This window comes from Ananas comosus, linkage group 12 (assembly GCF_001540865.1).
Source record: "Ananas comosus cultivar F153 linkage group 12, ASM154086v1, whole genome shotgun sequence".
In the NCBI taxonomy this organism is placed as follows: Eukaryota; Viridiplantae; Streptophyta; class Magnoliopsida; order Poales; family Bromeliaceae; genus Ananas; species Ananas comosus.
In genome coordinates this window covers 2843021-2858248 of record NC_033632.1, presented here as the reverse complement: position 1 = coordinate 2858248, position 15228 = coordinate 2843021, and the positions used below count along the sequence as shown (strand labels likewise).

The 15228-nt window shown below is 37.8% G+C and overlaps 3 protein-coding genes across 3 annotated transcripts; all 3 read left to right on the top strand.

Annotated features, from left to right (window-relative positions):
• Window positions 1096–3946, top strand: LOC109718669 (GDSL esterase/lipase At5g45950-like). Its single transcript, XM_020245010.1, has 5 exons — window positions 1096–1445; window positions 1782–1912; window positions 2334–2561; window positions 3296–3542; window positions 3622–3946. Exons 1-5 carry the CDS (start codon window positions 1169–1171, stop codon window positions 3810–3812), a joined length of 1074 nt encoding a protein of 357 aa, XP_020100599.1. The 5' UTR covers window positions 1096–1168; the 3' UTR covers window positions 3813–3946.
• LOC109718935 (ras-related protein RABA1f-like) lies at window positions 5660–7686 on the top strand. Its single transcript, XM_020245431.1, has 2 exons — window positions 5660–6145; window positions 6877–7686. Exons 1-2 carry the CDS (start codon window positions 5928–5930, stop codon window positions 7307–7309), a joined length of 651 nt encoding a protein of 216 aa, XP_020101020.1. The 5' UTR covers window positions 5660–5927; the 3' UTR covers window positions 7310–7686.
• LOC109718189 (acyl-coenzyme A oxidase 3, peroxisomal-like) lies at window positions 9895–15138 on the top strand. Its single transcript, XM_020244253.1, has 13 exons — window positions 9895–10612; window positions 11239–11356; window positions 11453–11560; window positions 11731–11903; window positions 12592–12691; window positions 12847–12921; window positions 13049–13179; window positions 13413–13548; window positions 13823–13942; window positions 14032–14178; window positions 14278–14382; window positions 14475–14576; window positions 14707–15138. The coding sequence occupies exons 1-13, from the start codon at window positions 10092–10094 to the stop codon at window positions 15022–15024; spliced, it is 2154 nt and encodes a 717-aa protein (XP_020099842.1). The 5' UTR covers window positions 9895–10091; the 3' UTR covers window positions 15025–15138.

The following is a 15228-nucleotide window of genomic DNA, read 5'->3' as shown; positions in this document are numbered from 1 at the left end:
TTAGGGAAAACTTCAAAAACCCCCCTGTGGTTTCGTGCATTCTCACTTTGCTACCCTGTGGTTTAAAACGTATCAATTTACCCCCCTGTGGTTTCATTTTTATCTTTTCGGAAACTTTTTTGTTAATATTTCGTTAAATTATATACAAAAAACTTCAGATAACCATCTATATTTATCAAATAGTCACTTTAGTATCCTTTAATTTTAAACTTTGTCACTGATTTTTAAAAAAAATAATAATAAAATTGGTAACAAAAAGATAAAAACGAAACCACAGGGGAGCAAATTGATACGTTTTAAACCACAGGGTAGCAAAGTGAAAATGCACGAAACCACAGGGGGGTTTTTGAAGTTTTCCCTTAAAATTACAAATTCTCATCTACTATCTTTTTTGGTCTATCCTTACAAATGTATATGACACTGTCTATCTAATCTCCATCATGTGAGTAGAAGAAAAAAATATTATTTCTGAATACTTTGCCAATTACTTTTTTTTATAATATATAGAATTAGGCTAAAATATTATTAATAGCACTAAGTTATTAGTATTATTAGATTTTCGACTTTTGGATAAAAAAATATACGGTTAGGATGATAGTAGTTCCTTAGAATTAAGTGGATGGTTGGCTGAATAATATGATTTAAGAGATGAAAATGATCAAAGGAATAAATTTAACGGCGAAAAACTTGATAGCACTAAGTGCTTGGTGCTATTAAATAGCAACCGGACTCTACCATACGTATCATTTTCAACCCTAACGACGTGAAACTCACATCTCTTAATAGTGACTAATCTCTCTCTCTTTTGTCCTCCTCTCCTCCTATTTCACTTGAGCTACAATTCGATGTGTCGAATACGGTCTCAATCCGTTCCAATCGAATTGGAGAGAATCTTCTAAAATCAGATAAAATTTTACTAGATGATTATGATTTAAAAAAAAAGAAAAAAAAAATCTACTGCGCGATCCACTGCTGACGTGATGGACCAAGTTTAATTAGACAACAGATTTTTCTAGCCAGCATGCTACCTCACTAAAAAAGTTCTCATTTCTTTCCGTGCACGAGTCCATTAATGCACAGTAGGGCAGGCCCAGCTCTCTCCAGTTTACATAGGATTGGAAAGCTTCCACCTGCTAGCTCTTACACTCCAAAGAAAGAGAAACAAACAATGGCCGAGTTCAAAGACATAGTGATTTTTTTGATGTTCATGCTATGCCAATTATGCGCCCTAGCAGCTGCATTAGAGCACTCGCCGGCGGCTGCGGTGCCGCGGATGCCGAACGGCACGTGCCTGCTGGTGTTCGGGGACTCGACGGTCGATCCCGGGAACAACAACCGGCTGCCGACCACCGCAAAGGCGAATTTCTCCCCCTACGGCAGGGACTTCTTCAACCACACCCCCACCGGGCGGTTCTGCGACGGACGGCTCGCCACCGACATCTTCTGTTAGTCCCACTGCATTGTTAGCTTAATTTCTTATATAATGTGACAACAATTTTTTTTTTTTTCAAAAACACTTAAATTACTGTAACACATAACTTTCGAATTTGATACTACGTGAAACAATCATTATTGAGAAAATTCGAAAGTCGGTTTCTTTGATGTCGAAATTTTGTCTTTCATCACGGCCTAGCCCGGTCATTTTAGACCCGACCTGGACTTAAAATAGGCCGGGCTGGGCCTCAGCCGGATAAAGTTAATCCGGTCGAAATCAAGATTACTACTTTTGGTTTGCAAAATTAGTGATCTAATTGAGCTATTTTTGGTGTCTATATATGCAGCTGAGAAAGTAGGTAGTACCAAGGTCATTCCTGCTTTCTTGGACCCAAATCTTAAGCCGGAGCAGCTCAAATATGGTGTTAGTTTCGCATCTGCGGCTTCTGGTTACGACGAACTCACGTCTACAAACGCAGTATGTCATTCTTTAGAAGTTAAAGCTGTTGGAGAATTATGTTTTTGTATTAAGCGCTCCTCCTCGTATTTGTGCATGGAACTTTTAAGTAGTCCAAAACACAAATTTTAATTAAATGAGAAAAAATTAAATGATATCAGAGGTCTGATAAAATTCAAACTTAAAACCTAGCTCCTATTCTTATACAATGTGAGACGATCGATTTTGTGCATATTACTGTTTTCTTTGTTGGAAATTATTTCAAATCTATCTTAATTATATCACTGCCATTTGCTGTTTCCTTCCTCGAATCCGTGGAATAGTGGGAAATATATCTTGGAATTATTTCATCTACTAATTGATTGATTGTTCAAAAGATTATAGATAAAAAAAAAGATTACTGAATGTGTAACCTCTCCTTTTCTTATTATTTCTGTGTTAGAATGTATTATCATTTCCCCAGCAACTGCAAAATTTACGGAACTACAAGACGCAATTGACAAAATTGGTTGGAATCGGAAGATCAAAGGAGATAATCAAGGACGCAGTTTTCGTCATCAGCGCCGGCACCAACGATCTCCTCCAAAGTTATCTCTCTATGAATCAACCGAACCAAACTATGCCAAAATATGAGAATTACTTGATCAATCTAACGAGTAACTACGTTAAGGTGCGATAAATCTCTCTATTCATTTTTCGTCTTTTACATTTATTATTATTCATCTAGATGGTGTTTGGTTTCATATAAAAGTTGCCTAAATATTTGATTCAACATACATAGTATATATATTGTACTAGGGGAGATACCTCTTTAAAATTTTCAATTATTTTAAAGAAAAATACAAGCTGAAACCTAAAAACTCACCTCTCTCCCTCACTCTCATTTCCTCTTCTTGCACAAGCAAACATCAATCAATGAAACTTCTTGTTTCGAACAAAAGGTTTTTGAGAATTCTAGATGCACAGCGACCCACTTGGTAACTGAGATACGTTCACTAAGAAACACTTGGCCCTCTTTCACTAGTTCTTTTTTTTTTTTTTTTTAGTTTTTGAGTTCGAGGCCCAGCTACCTCAGTTTGTAGCCCAATTTATATTTTTATTGAATGAAGCGGTGGCATGCTACTTTATTCTCCAAAAAAAAAAAAACTTCTAGTTTCCATTAAAATTACTTCTACACTAATTAATACTATTGTGGATAATTTTATACGAAACCAAACACCACCTTAGTTTTTTTTTTTTTTTTTTTTTTTTTTGAGAGATAGGTAGCATTCTATCCATTTCGTTTATTTTATTTAGAAATAAACTTAGCCGAAAATGTGAATCAACTAGGATTCGAACTTGGATTTCGGACACCAACCACCTTAGCTAATTTTGAACAAAACTCATGACCAATATGTGTTGCAGGTGATGAATGAACTTGGTGGTACAAGATTTGTGCTAGTTGGAGTACCTCCCTTTGGGTGTTTACCCATTGTGAGAACCCTTTTTGGTGTGGAGAATTGTTCTAGTGAACTAAATGCTGTAGCCACCTCATTCAACTCTAAGCTAGTAACAATGTTGGGTGTTCTCAAAAGGAAGCTCAGAGTAAGAGCTGCTTATATGGACATTTTCACCATCATGTACGAGGCAACAAGGAACCCAGAAAAGTTTGGTATGTAATTATCCTTTCCTAATACATTCTTATCAACAAGTAATTAACTTTGTTGTTGTCGTCGTCGTCATCGTTATAGGGTTATTAGAGACATCGAAAGGGTGTTGCGGATCTGGACTAATGGAGGTCGGCGATACATGCAAAAATCAAACCACATGCGAGGATCCGCACAAATACGTTTACTGGGATGCTGTTCATCCGACTGAGAGGATGTATGAGATAGTCACGGATTACGCGATGATTACTGCTTTTAGAGAGATATTTGGCTAATTAACATATATATATACTTTGACAGTATTTTGTTCATTTCTCCTTTGTTTGAATAATGTATTGATATAGGAAGGGTGTGATCATGTAATAGCTAAGTTGAAATACTATACTAAATAATATTTAAGCCTAGCTAATTCGAAATCCAATTTGCTGTTGGTAGCTAGAGTACTTTTCGTAGTAATTACTTCGATTTAATGATCATTAAAAAAAAAATGTCATTACCCAAAAAGAGGTAAAAACAAGTGGATCTAGATGATATGAATTGAACTACATGTAGCCCGTTAAGAAACGAACTCAATGTAGAAGTTTGAGCGAGCCAAACAAAGCTTTTAATTGGCTTAGATTAGGCTTTATTATTAGATGCGTTATATCATAAGCAAAATGGAGTTGATTAAGCTTAACCTACAAAATAATTAGTCTTAAAGCTGAAGATATTAATAATTTTATCGAATGATGGTGGATGCAATTGAAATACCGTGGCCCAAATCATAAAAGTTGGAACTCAAAAAAAAAAAGTAATTTCCATTTTTAATATGTGGAAAAATTTGTAAAATAAGCTATTTTTGCTATAAAATAAATAAAATTATTAAAAAACTTAAGGTTTCCTACTTTCTTGCAAATCACTTCCCTTCATTTTATCTAGCCATTAAATCTATAGCATTCAAAAGGTTAAAAGCTTTAAAAGTGCTTTTAATTGATGGATTAAATCAAAATTATGAGAAAGGAAGTCTTTTTCGTAATAGTTATTCTATATATCAAGAATATTAATTAGTTTCGTATTGAATATAAATTAGAATTTGCTTAGCACCATATACATCCAATCAAATTTATGTTGCATAGAAATGCAATAATTTTATCTTTTTATTACGATATTAATCTTTATTATGCGGTCTCCGCCAGCTATATGGTTTACCGGATAGAGAGAAAACTTTGAGCATATCAGGTATTGAATATAATTAGTTAATTCGCAAATTATTTATGAATTTTTTAAAATCCGAATAAAACAATTCGTATGCAATTTATTCTCAAAAATTCAGAATAAAACGTAATTTTTTTTTATTATTTGTGAATAATTCGCGTATGCCGAACTATTTGATAAAAAAAACACAAAAAAAATTTGGATAAAATTCTTTCTCTATTATTCGCAAATTATTCATGAATTATTGAAAAAACTTCATGAACTTTGGATCGTAAAAATAATGGAGATGGAGACGACAATAAACTTTGTTATTGCTTTTTTACTTGATGTATTTTATTTTGTATCTCTCTATTTTTATATTTTTTAAAATTATAACTATTTATGCTAATAATATAAATTTAGAGGAAAAAATTCAATTTAATAGCCGAATTTTTGATCCGGAACTTTTAATTGGTGAACGTATAATTTTCATATATAATTGATGAATCCTTTTTTTTAACTGTATTTTTCAACAAATTAAAAAATTAGAATATAAATTTTATTCATATTATATTCATTTCGAATTTTGGTCGAATCCAGATTAATTAACTATGATATTGAATGCCTCCTACTATTATGAGAAGGGGAGTTGGAGAGAAAAAAAAAAAAAGATAAAATATATTTCTCCATTTCTGTTGGACCAAATAGGGGTGGGTGAGGACCGCTATATTTAAACCGAATTACTGAGCTGAACTGAAACGTTTTAGTAACTAATTCGACCCCATTTCGATTAATTTTTTTTTTTAAAAAAAACCGAACAAATCAAAATTTTCACTAATTTACTATAAATCACTCAATTCGATTCGATTTATTTTCTTTTTTGGGTAATTTTTTTTTTTAAATAAAAAACATGGAACTCAACCGAACCGAACCGAACCGAACCGAAGCAAAACTGCAAGGAGCGACGCGCACCACTTTTCCCAGAAACGCCGCTCCGTTCCATTTCTCCCCCTTCTCCCCTCTTCTCCCCCTCTCATCTTCTACTTTTCCACCTGCGGAGGAGAGAAATAATAATAATAATAATAATAATAATAATAATAAGAGAAAAGAGAATACGAATGCGAATAAGGATTTATAAGGACTATTATTAAAGAATATTCAAGGAGGAGAATAGGGCGAGGGCGAGGGCGAGGGAGAGAAATAGGAGGGATAATAAGATGGGTTACAGGGCGGACGACGACTACGACTACCTGTTCAAGGTGGTGCTGATCGGCGACTCCGGCGTGGGGAAGTCGAACCTGCTGTCGCGCTTCACCCGCAACGAGTTCAGCCTCGAGTCCAAGTCCACCATCGGCGTCGAGTTCGCCACCCGCACCGTCCGCGTCGACGACAAAGTCATCAAGGCCCAGATCTGGGACACCGCCGGCCAGGAAAGGTCTCTCCTTCTTCTTCTTCTTCCTTTTCCTTCTTTGTTCTCAGATCTCACTCTCAATCGCCCATTAGATCTGTTGTTGCTGCCCTGGGAAATGTCGATCTTCTTCTAGTTCGGCTCCAGTCGATGATACCCAGATCTGGTGACAGAGAATGCGCATTTTGTATAAAACGCCTTTCGAAACAACTGATTCTGAATCTGGAGAGCTTAACATACATATTGGTCTTGAATCAGTGGATAGTTATATTTGACGATCTAAGTGTTTATGCTAGATGGTCGATTAGTGTTAAATATAAAAATGTTTAAACACCGTTCTCTAACGGTTTAAGCTTTTAGAGTACAACGGTTGTTTCACATGGTATCGGAGCAGGAGGTCCTGAGTTCGAGTCACGCCAGGCTCCTAGCATATTAATTTTCTCTCATTTAATTCAAGCCCACGTCATGGGCCGATTAAAAAGTCTCGAGCCCAGACGTGAGGGGGAGTGTTAAATATAAAAATGTTTAAACACCGTTCTCTAACAGCTTAAGCTTTTAAAGTACAACGGTTGTTTCACAATTAGGCTAGAAGGCAACTCTAGGTATTATTTTAACATCGACCATCGCAAGAACTCATTTTGTTTTGCTCTGAACCGCTAGCTACATTGTTCTGTCGTTGGTCGGTCGACGAGCTGCATAGCATCTAGTCGATGATATCTGAACACTTGCGCTTCCGTAAAAGTTGGCATGTTTTGCAGATACCGTGCGATCACCAGCGCGTACTACCGAGGGGCGGTGGGCGCGCTCCTGGTCTACGACGTGACTCGCCACGTCACGTTCGAGAACGTGGAGAGGTGGCTAAAGGAGTTGAGAGACCACACGGACTCTTCGATGGTCATCATGCTCGTGGGCAACAAGGCGGACCTGCGCCACCTGAGGGCCGTCTCCACCGAGGACGCGCAGGGCTTCGCGGAGAGGGAGAACACCTTCTTCATGGAGACGTCCGCCCTCGAATCACTTAACGTCGAGGGCGCCTTCACCGAAGTCCTCACTCAGATCTATCGCGTGACCAGCAAAAGAGCCCTCGACGTCGGTGACGACCCCGCCGCTTTGCCCAAGGGCCAGACCATTAATGTGGGCTCCAAGGACGACGTGTCGGCTGTTAAGAAAGTCGGCTGCTGCTCAGCGTAAGTTCTTTTGCTACAGGGACACACACACACACCCAACAACAACAACAACAAAAAAAAAGAAAAAGTCATTTCAATTCAACTTAATCATTCAAGGCGGGAGAAGCTGAATTGTTCATTTAGAGCATCTTCTCTCGAGGAGATGAATTTTCCGACGGACACGCGTGCTTTCGACAAACTTTATTTAAGGTACGAGAGCAGGCTCTGAATTGAGTGAAGTTGATGCGGACTTTATGTATCTTGTTCTTTCATATATGTGTCTTTTTTTGGTATCGGTCTATGTCGCTATTTGTCTTCGGGTGGTTTTTTGTGAACTATTATGTACCTTCCAGAATCGTCACCTAAAATTAGATGATTGTTTCATACTTTTTTTTATCGCAATCATTGTTAGCTATCTTCCATTGGTTACTGATTGTCGTAAACATATATCTACAAGTTAATATTGAGCATGCCAATCATGTGGAAACATTTTAGGCTTTTATACTTTTAGGTCAAAATGCATGGTAATGTGATCTTTCGAGGAATTGCAATGTGGTTCGTGATCTTTTACTTTCTCATCTGATTGGTCGATTTCTTGTAGTCTTGTGTTATTTGGTGCAAAATTTGCATGGTTTGTTGACTCATATATGTGCTGAGCTCCTCACCGAGAACTGGAGATTTTGAACTGTAAATTCATCCTAGCAAGTTTAGATACATTTCAGGGACTAAATGTTCAAGTGAAAAAGTGGGAGCAACATTTTGAAAGTTCATGGAGTCATGTAGAGATCTTTTTCTTTTCTTTTCTTTTTTTGTGGAAATATTTCTACATGCGGATACTCAAAAGCTGTTGTGAATGAATTTACAGAGGAGTGCCTCTTGAAGTGTTTCACCTTGCGTTTTACATGTTGGTTCATAATATTCGATATGTTATATAATGTTGGGCTAGTTACAAGTTTGCTCCTTGAAGTTTGACCGGGACTTAAACTTTGTACTTAGTTTTTTGTTGTGACATTTTACTGCATAAAATTTTTATTTTGTATATATTTTCCAATCATACTTAATATACATACATATATATGTATATTTTTTTCATCAAAGTGAACCTCTAGGCCACCATACCCACACATACCTAAAATATAAATATAATATAAATATGTATTTGTTTGATCCATTCAATACATTCTATAATGCCAAATAAAAGCACATCATTTTAGCATAAATCCGTGGGAAACACTTCAGATGATCAAATATTATAAGCAAGGCATCCAAGTGCAACTTACCAAGTTAAAAGCAATTGAATGTTATGTATATCAGTATATGCTTCTTTGTTTACCTTATTTATTCCTGCTTTCATTTCAGGAATGATTAACCCAATTTCATCTGCTTTCATTCAATTATAAAGGAGACAATAAGAAGATGTGAAGATAAAATTTCTCTTAAATTTTTGCCATTTATATTGGATCCTAATTTTTGGAGTTGTTTCTCCATTCCGAGGTGTAATAACCATGCGTATTTAAAAACCAAACGGATTGCATTGGGGAAGCATTATGTCACGGACTTGAGCAAAATTACTTGTCTAATCAGTGCGATACTCCTCTGTCTTTGTAAAGTGAGCAAGCTTATCTTTTAACTTACTAAGTCGGAACCTACTCGCTCTAAAACTTATCTTTTAACTTACTAAGTCGGAACCTACTTGCTCTAAAACTAAGTACAAGGGAGAGCGCTCGACGAATGCTCTAAAATTTCTATTACTTGAAGTAGAGAATTACAAATGAGAGGAGGTGAAGACCATATCTATTTAAGGGTCGCTCTCTGTTCGAAGCTCAAATAGAAAAATGTCAAGTGGTGTAAACTTACAAGCCAAAAGGAGAGTATGCGAATTTCCAAGAGCCTCTAATAAATACATTTTCTAGAAACCTAAAAACTAAAAGGCTCCGGACTCTTCAGCATTTGCGTCAAAAAACTATTCTGAGGACAATATCACAAGTAAACTCTCTAACTAGTTAAGATTTATTTCTTTTTATACTTAAGCCTGTTAAATTTAGATTATTTGCAATTAGATCCAATTAATCACTTCACCATTGGATTTAATCATTTAACGAGTTCCTACTAAATAATTCAAACGCCGCATCATGTAAATTTGTTCACACCATTACACAGATATCTTCGAACCTTATTTAGATACTTCTTTTGTCTCTTTTGTTTAGCTAAATGAGTTACGTCACAAGCAATTTTAAATGTATACTCATACTGTAGATGTAATTTCTATTCTCTAGCCTATGTATGGCTAGGATTTTAGGATTTTTGTATCGGTCTTACCAAAATTTTTTTAACTAACAACTCATTCAATAAAATATTTTAATTTTAGGATCTCTATGCTATTTGTATATATCTATAAGCTACTAGTCTAACCAAATATTTTCTATTTTTTAACTAATTTTTGTGAATTTTAGGACGATAGAAATATAAAATATTATTTTTTTTAAAAAAAAAATTATTTATACAGTTTGACGAACAATTTTGGATGATCCTTTCACTCTTTTTCGTTGGAATTAGGGCGTGCGTGGACTAATTCTATGGTGTCAAATAACTACAGCTCCCGTACCTTGGAACTATCATTTTTGCCCCGTATGTAACAAAATATACGAGAACCCGTGATAAAATCGTATTTTATCCTTCGCATCCCACTATTCCCCCCGCCTTATTCCGGTGGGAATAAACCCAAAACTCCGAGCGGTGTTTATTTAGCGCCGTCGCCGACCACCTCGAGCTTCTTCCTCCTCCACCAAACCCTAACCCTAACCCTGATGGATTCGTCGTCATCGTCCTCCTCCTTCGATCGCTTCAGCCGCCGCGCCGCCGTGATCGCGCGCCACCTCCGGGACCCGGCGCTCCCCGCGGCCGCGTCCACGGCGGCGGCGATCGAGGCGGCGCCGTGCCTCCGCTACACCCCGCCGGAGCTCTCGGAGGGGCCCCCGGCGTTCGAGCCCCGGGAGCTCCGGCGGCTCCTGGACGGCCACGGCGTGGCGGAGCGGGACTGGCTCTTCCGCGCCATGGAGGAGAGCCCGCTCTTCTGCCCCCGCCGCCGCGGCGGCTCCGGCGAGGGGAGGGTGTTCGTGGCGCCGGACTACAACCAGACGAAGGAGCAGCAGCGGGAGATGACGATGCGGCGGATCGGGCACCTGAAGAGCCGGGGGGTGTTCGAGGGTTGGCTCACCGCCGCCGCGGGGGACGACGAGGCGGAGATGCGCAAGCTCGCCTTCTTGGAGTGCCTCGGCATCTACGACCACTCCCTCGCCATCAAGATCGGCGTCCACTTCTTCCTCTGGTATAAATTAGCTCGAATTCTATTCCCACTCCCATTTGTTTCCCCTCTCACACTTGCACTTTGTTTGGAATCGAATCTATGTAGAGGTCAATTGATTTCAGTTCAAAAGAATACGATTCAGTCCGATTATAAATGAATATTCCTGTTCGGAATATATTGGAGTTGAATTAAATTCCATTCACCCTTTGTTAGATTATAGGAATCATGGATAATGTTGTATTTTGAGAAATCCAACAGAATCCACCCAAATCATCCGAAACACCATTGATTAATGATTTTGGAGAACGTTTTGGACTGAAAAAATCAAAAGAAATTAAAGTGGGGTAACTTTGATTCGCAGTTGGTGATGTCTTGGGACTTTTTAGGATGAAATAAGGGAACTTATTTCAGCTATCAAAACGAAATTCGTTTGTTGTAATGATATTCTTATTCTAGTCAACTTTTTTGACTTTGGTGTTTAAAGTTGAAACCGGGTTTGGAATAACCAGCTATGCATCCATATTACATTGACATACATATAAGACAAGGAACACTAAAAATAGCATTGGCATGTATAAGGCAAGTGTATGTGATGTTCAAATGCTAGAACTAAGGAGTTCCTTTTGCATACTTTTTTGATGAACCAGGGGTGGTGCTATCCAGTTTTTTGGTACAAAACGTCATCACGACAAATGGTTGAAGGACACTGAGGATTATGTAGTTAAGGGATGTTTTGCAATGACTGAACTGGGCCATGGGAGCAATGTAAATGTTCAAGTCAAATAATTTGCTTTTCAAGTAGTATCTTCAGGTTGTCCTAATGCAATGCCTTCTCTATTTACATACTACATGTGTTTGAAGGTGCGTGGAATCGAGACAATTGCCACTTACGACAAAAGCAGTGGGGAGTTTGTCATAAACACTCCCTGTGAATCAGCTCAAAAATATTGGATAGGAGGAGCTGCTAATGTAAGAACATTGCTGATTGTTTGATCGTTTATTGGCGTTACTTCTTCAGAAGTAATATTAGACAAGAACTTTCTGAAGAAGCACTATAGCTTTCTGAAGAAGCTATTTGGTTTCTTTTCTTCTGGTTTCATGTTTATCTGCCTCATTTGCATTCATCTCTTTTTTGCCAGCATGCTACTCACACAGTAATCTTCGCCCAACTCCATATGGACGGAATTAATCAAGGAGTCCATGCTTTCATAGCTCAGATTAGAGACGTAGATGGAAATATATGCCCCAATGTCCGCATAGCTGATTGCGGTCATAAGACTGGGCTTAATGGAGTTGATAATGGCCGGATATGGTGACTTATAATTCCAGATGCTAAATTTATTTATTAACAATAAGGGCTTGTTTGGTTCATCCATTTTGGGTATGGAATGGGAATTGATTTGATCAAATCCGGTTAATTTTGTTTGGTTCGCATGAATCGGTTTGGGATTCCTATTCCGGACTGGAATGGGAATGGCCCATTAGCCTTCAACTTGATTCCGGTCTTCTAGCCCGGATTGAGATTTCATTTCGGAAGCCCACTAAGTTCTCGAAGCCCATGTGACCATCTCACCCTCCTTCTCTCCACTCCTTTCTCATCAAAAAAAAAAAAAAAAACCTATCCTCTCTCAAAACCCTATCCCTAACCCACATCAATAAAAGTTTTTAAAAATAAATTTGATATTTTTTAAAAAAACTTATTAGAGAATAGTATTATATTTTTCATAAATTTTAAATAATATAAATTTATATTTGAGAGTAAAATTAGTATTATAGTATCCTATAATTTTTTTAACTTATACGAACCAAACAATGAAATGTGAATAACTCATTCCAATTCTCAATCCACAAATAAACCAAACGTCTTGGGGGAGTGGGTCATTCCAATTACCATTTCAATTCATTCTCATTCCATTATCCATTCAAATTCCACCCTTGAACCAAACAAGCCCTAAGAGTTGTAATTTATCTAGCTTATACTTGAAATCATATTATCTTAGGTTTGACAACATCCGCGTTCCGCGGGAAAACTTGCTAAACTCTGTTGCTGATGTGTTACCAGATGGGCAATACGTGAGCTCAATAAAGGACCCAGATCAGGTAATAGAAACCGCAATTAGAAACTTTTCTGGATTCTTCTTTCCTTTTTAACAACTTTATATTTGAACAATGCTTCACCTTGTTACTGTAACAATTAACTTGATTTTGGAATTAAAATTTTTAGAACTCTGAGGATATTCTCATCTACGTTTCAGAGATTTGCGGCTTTTCTCGCTCCACTGACGTTTGGTCGAGTAAACATTGCAGTTAACACTGTTTATATGTCAAAGGTAGGCTGCTAGGGCTGAATTTTTTGGTGTATGCACGTCAGTTACTTTCTGAATTTTGGGGAATTTGGTACTGCAGTAATGTGATCCTCTATGGATAGCTAACTCAAATATGTGGTGTTGCTTTCAGATAGGTCTGGCGATTGCTGTGCGATATGCTTTAACAAGACAGGCTTTCGCAATCACACCAAATGGTCCAGAACTTTTGTTGCTTGACTATCCAAGTCATCAACGGCGTCTCGTGCCACTACTAGCGAAGGCGTTAGTCTCCCATTTTGAAACCTTAGTATTTTGCGCATCATTACATGTCTTATTTTGATTATATACTTCTTTAGGGTTAATGTTCGGGAGTTTGGAAAGGGGATAGTGTTAGGTGTGACGAGTAGTTGACCCATCTGGATCCCAATCTGAGATTTGGAGCTGAACTTGCCTGATCTATTTTTGTCTTCACAATTTCAGTGGATTGTACTTGATCTTTCTTCTACTACTTGCAGATGTGCAATGAGTTTTGCAGCCAACTATTTGAAGAAAATGTATTTGAAAAGGACCCCAGAGTCGAACAAAGCAATACACATTTATTCTAGTGCTCTCAAAGCCGTACTGACCTGGCAAAATATGAGCACTCTGCAGGTCTTGTATATCTTATCCATTTGTCTTCTTTACTTTTTAGTTGCACATATTTTTACTCTGCCAACTGCAGCAAAAACGTGGTCAAAATTAGTTCTTCTGCCCCCTTATATTCTTGTCCCTCTGCGATCATCATCTTGGCTATCTAGATAACCCAGGGACAAAAAGAAGTATACTCTGTTATAGGTTTTCCCAAGCCAAAACTATGCCTGCGATCATTATTTCCAACTTTAAGATTTTTTTATTTTTTTTTATTATTATTTTTTTATTGTATCAGGAGTGTCGTGAAGCTTGTGGCGGACAAGGCCTTAAGACAGAAAATCGGATAGGGATTCTTAAAAGTGAATATGATGTGCAGTCCACCTTCGAGGGCGATAATAATGTGTTAATGCAGCAGGTACTCTAGTACTTCTAGGTTTCAATTGAATCATTTTTTTTCCTTTATCCAAAGTATAAAGTCTTAATAATTTAGGCTCATCAAATCAGGTTAGTAAAGCACTTCTTGGGGAATACGTAGCTGCTCAGAAAAGGAAGATACCTCTTAGAGGACTAGGATTGGAGCACATAAATGAACCTTGCCCTGATATTCCTGAGAATCTAACAAGCTCTATCTTAAGGAGCTTCAAGTTTCAGGTAATTTGATGATCCTTTCTTCTGAAAATTAAACTGTTCTGTGCTTCATGAGAGGCGATTGTCAGGCATTTCACTCTCCTTTTTCTTTCTTCATTTCAGACTGATATATTCTGCTTGCGTGAGAGAGATTTGCTGAAGCGCTATGCTGACGAAGTCTCACAGTATCAAGCCAAGGGAGAGAGTAAAGAGAGAGCAACATTGCTGGTTAGATTTTCACACTTGCTTGTGTTCTCTTCGTATAATTGTTTAAGCAGTGTGTGTTTATATTTTCGGTATTTGCAATCCATCCATTTCAGAGTTATCCACTTGCTGAAGATTTAGCTAGAGCATTTACCGAACGCACAATTTTACAAACAATTTTGGAGGCTGAGATGGCGCTAACTGCAGGTCCCTTGAAGGTAAATCTATTTATCAACTCCATATCTATTTTTTGGCACTCTTTCTAGAGCAGCTTCTCTACTCCACTCCAACAGCATTTTCATAGATTCTCTAGTCACGCAAATCCATATGATAAATGTGATTTTACAGGATGTATTAGGTTTGATGAGATCGATGTACTCATTGATCTGCATGGAAGAAGGGGCGTCGTTTCTCCGGTACGGATACTTGTCGATCGGCAACGCTGCTGCCGTGAGGAAAGAAGTCATGGCACTGTGTAGCAAAATAAGGCCCCACGCCCTCGCCATTGTTAGTTCCTTTGGAATACCCGATGCTTTCTTGAGCCCGATTGCATTTGACTGGATCGATGCAAACACGTGGTCTTCTCCGAACAACGAATTACAGTGGTCCGCAGCCGCACAACTATACGAATCAAATGGTATCAACTTATTTGCCTGTACCAAATAAATTCTAAAAGATAAGTTAGCAATGGCTTCACATATTCGACTGCAAGCTTCTGTAAAAACGTGAATAATGATGGTGATTATAATAGTAAGTTATTATCTTGACCCTTCACTCTCTGTAGCTAAGTTGTTTGGGTGCCCAGTAGTAATTACCAAGAACTGTGTAACCTACTTAACACAAATACCTAATGTTTCGCGGGCAAGACCA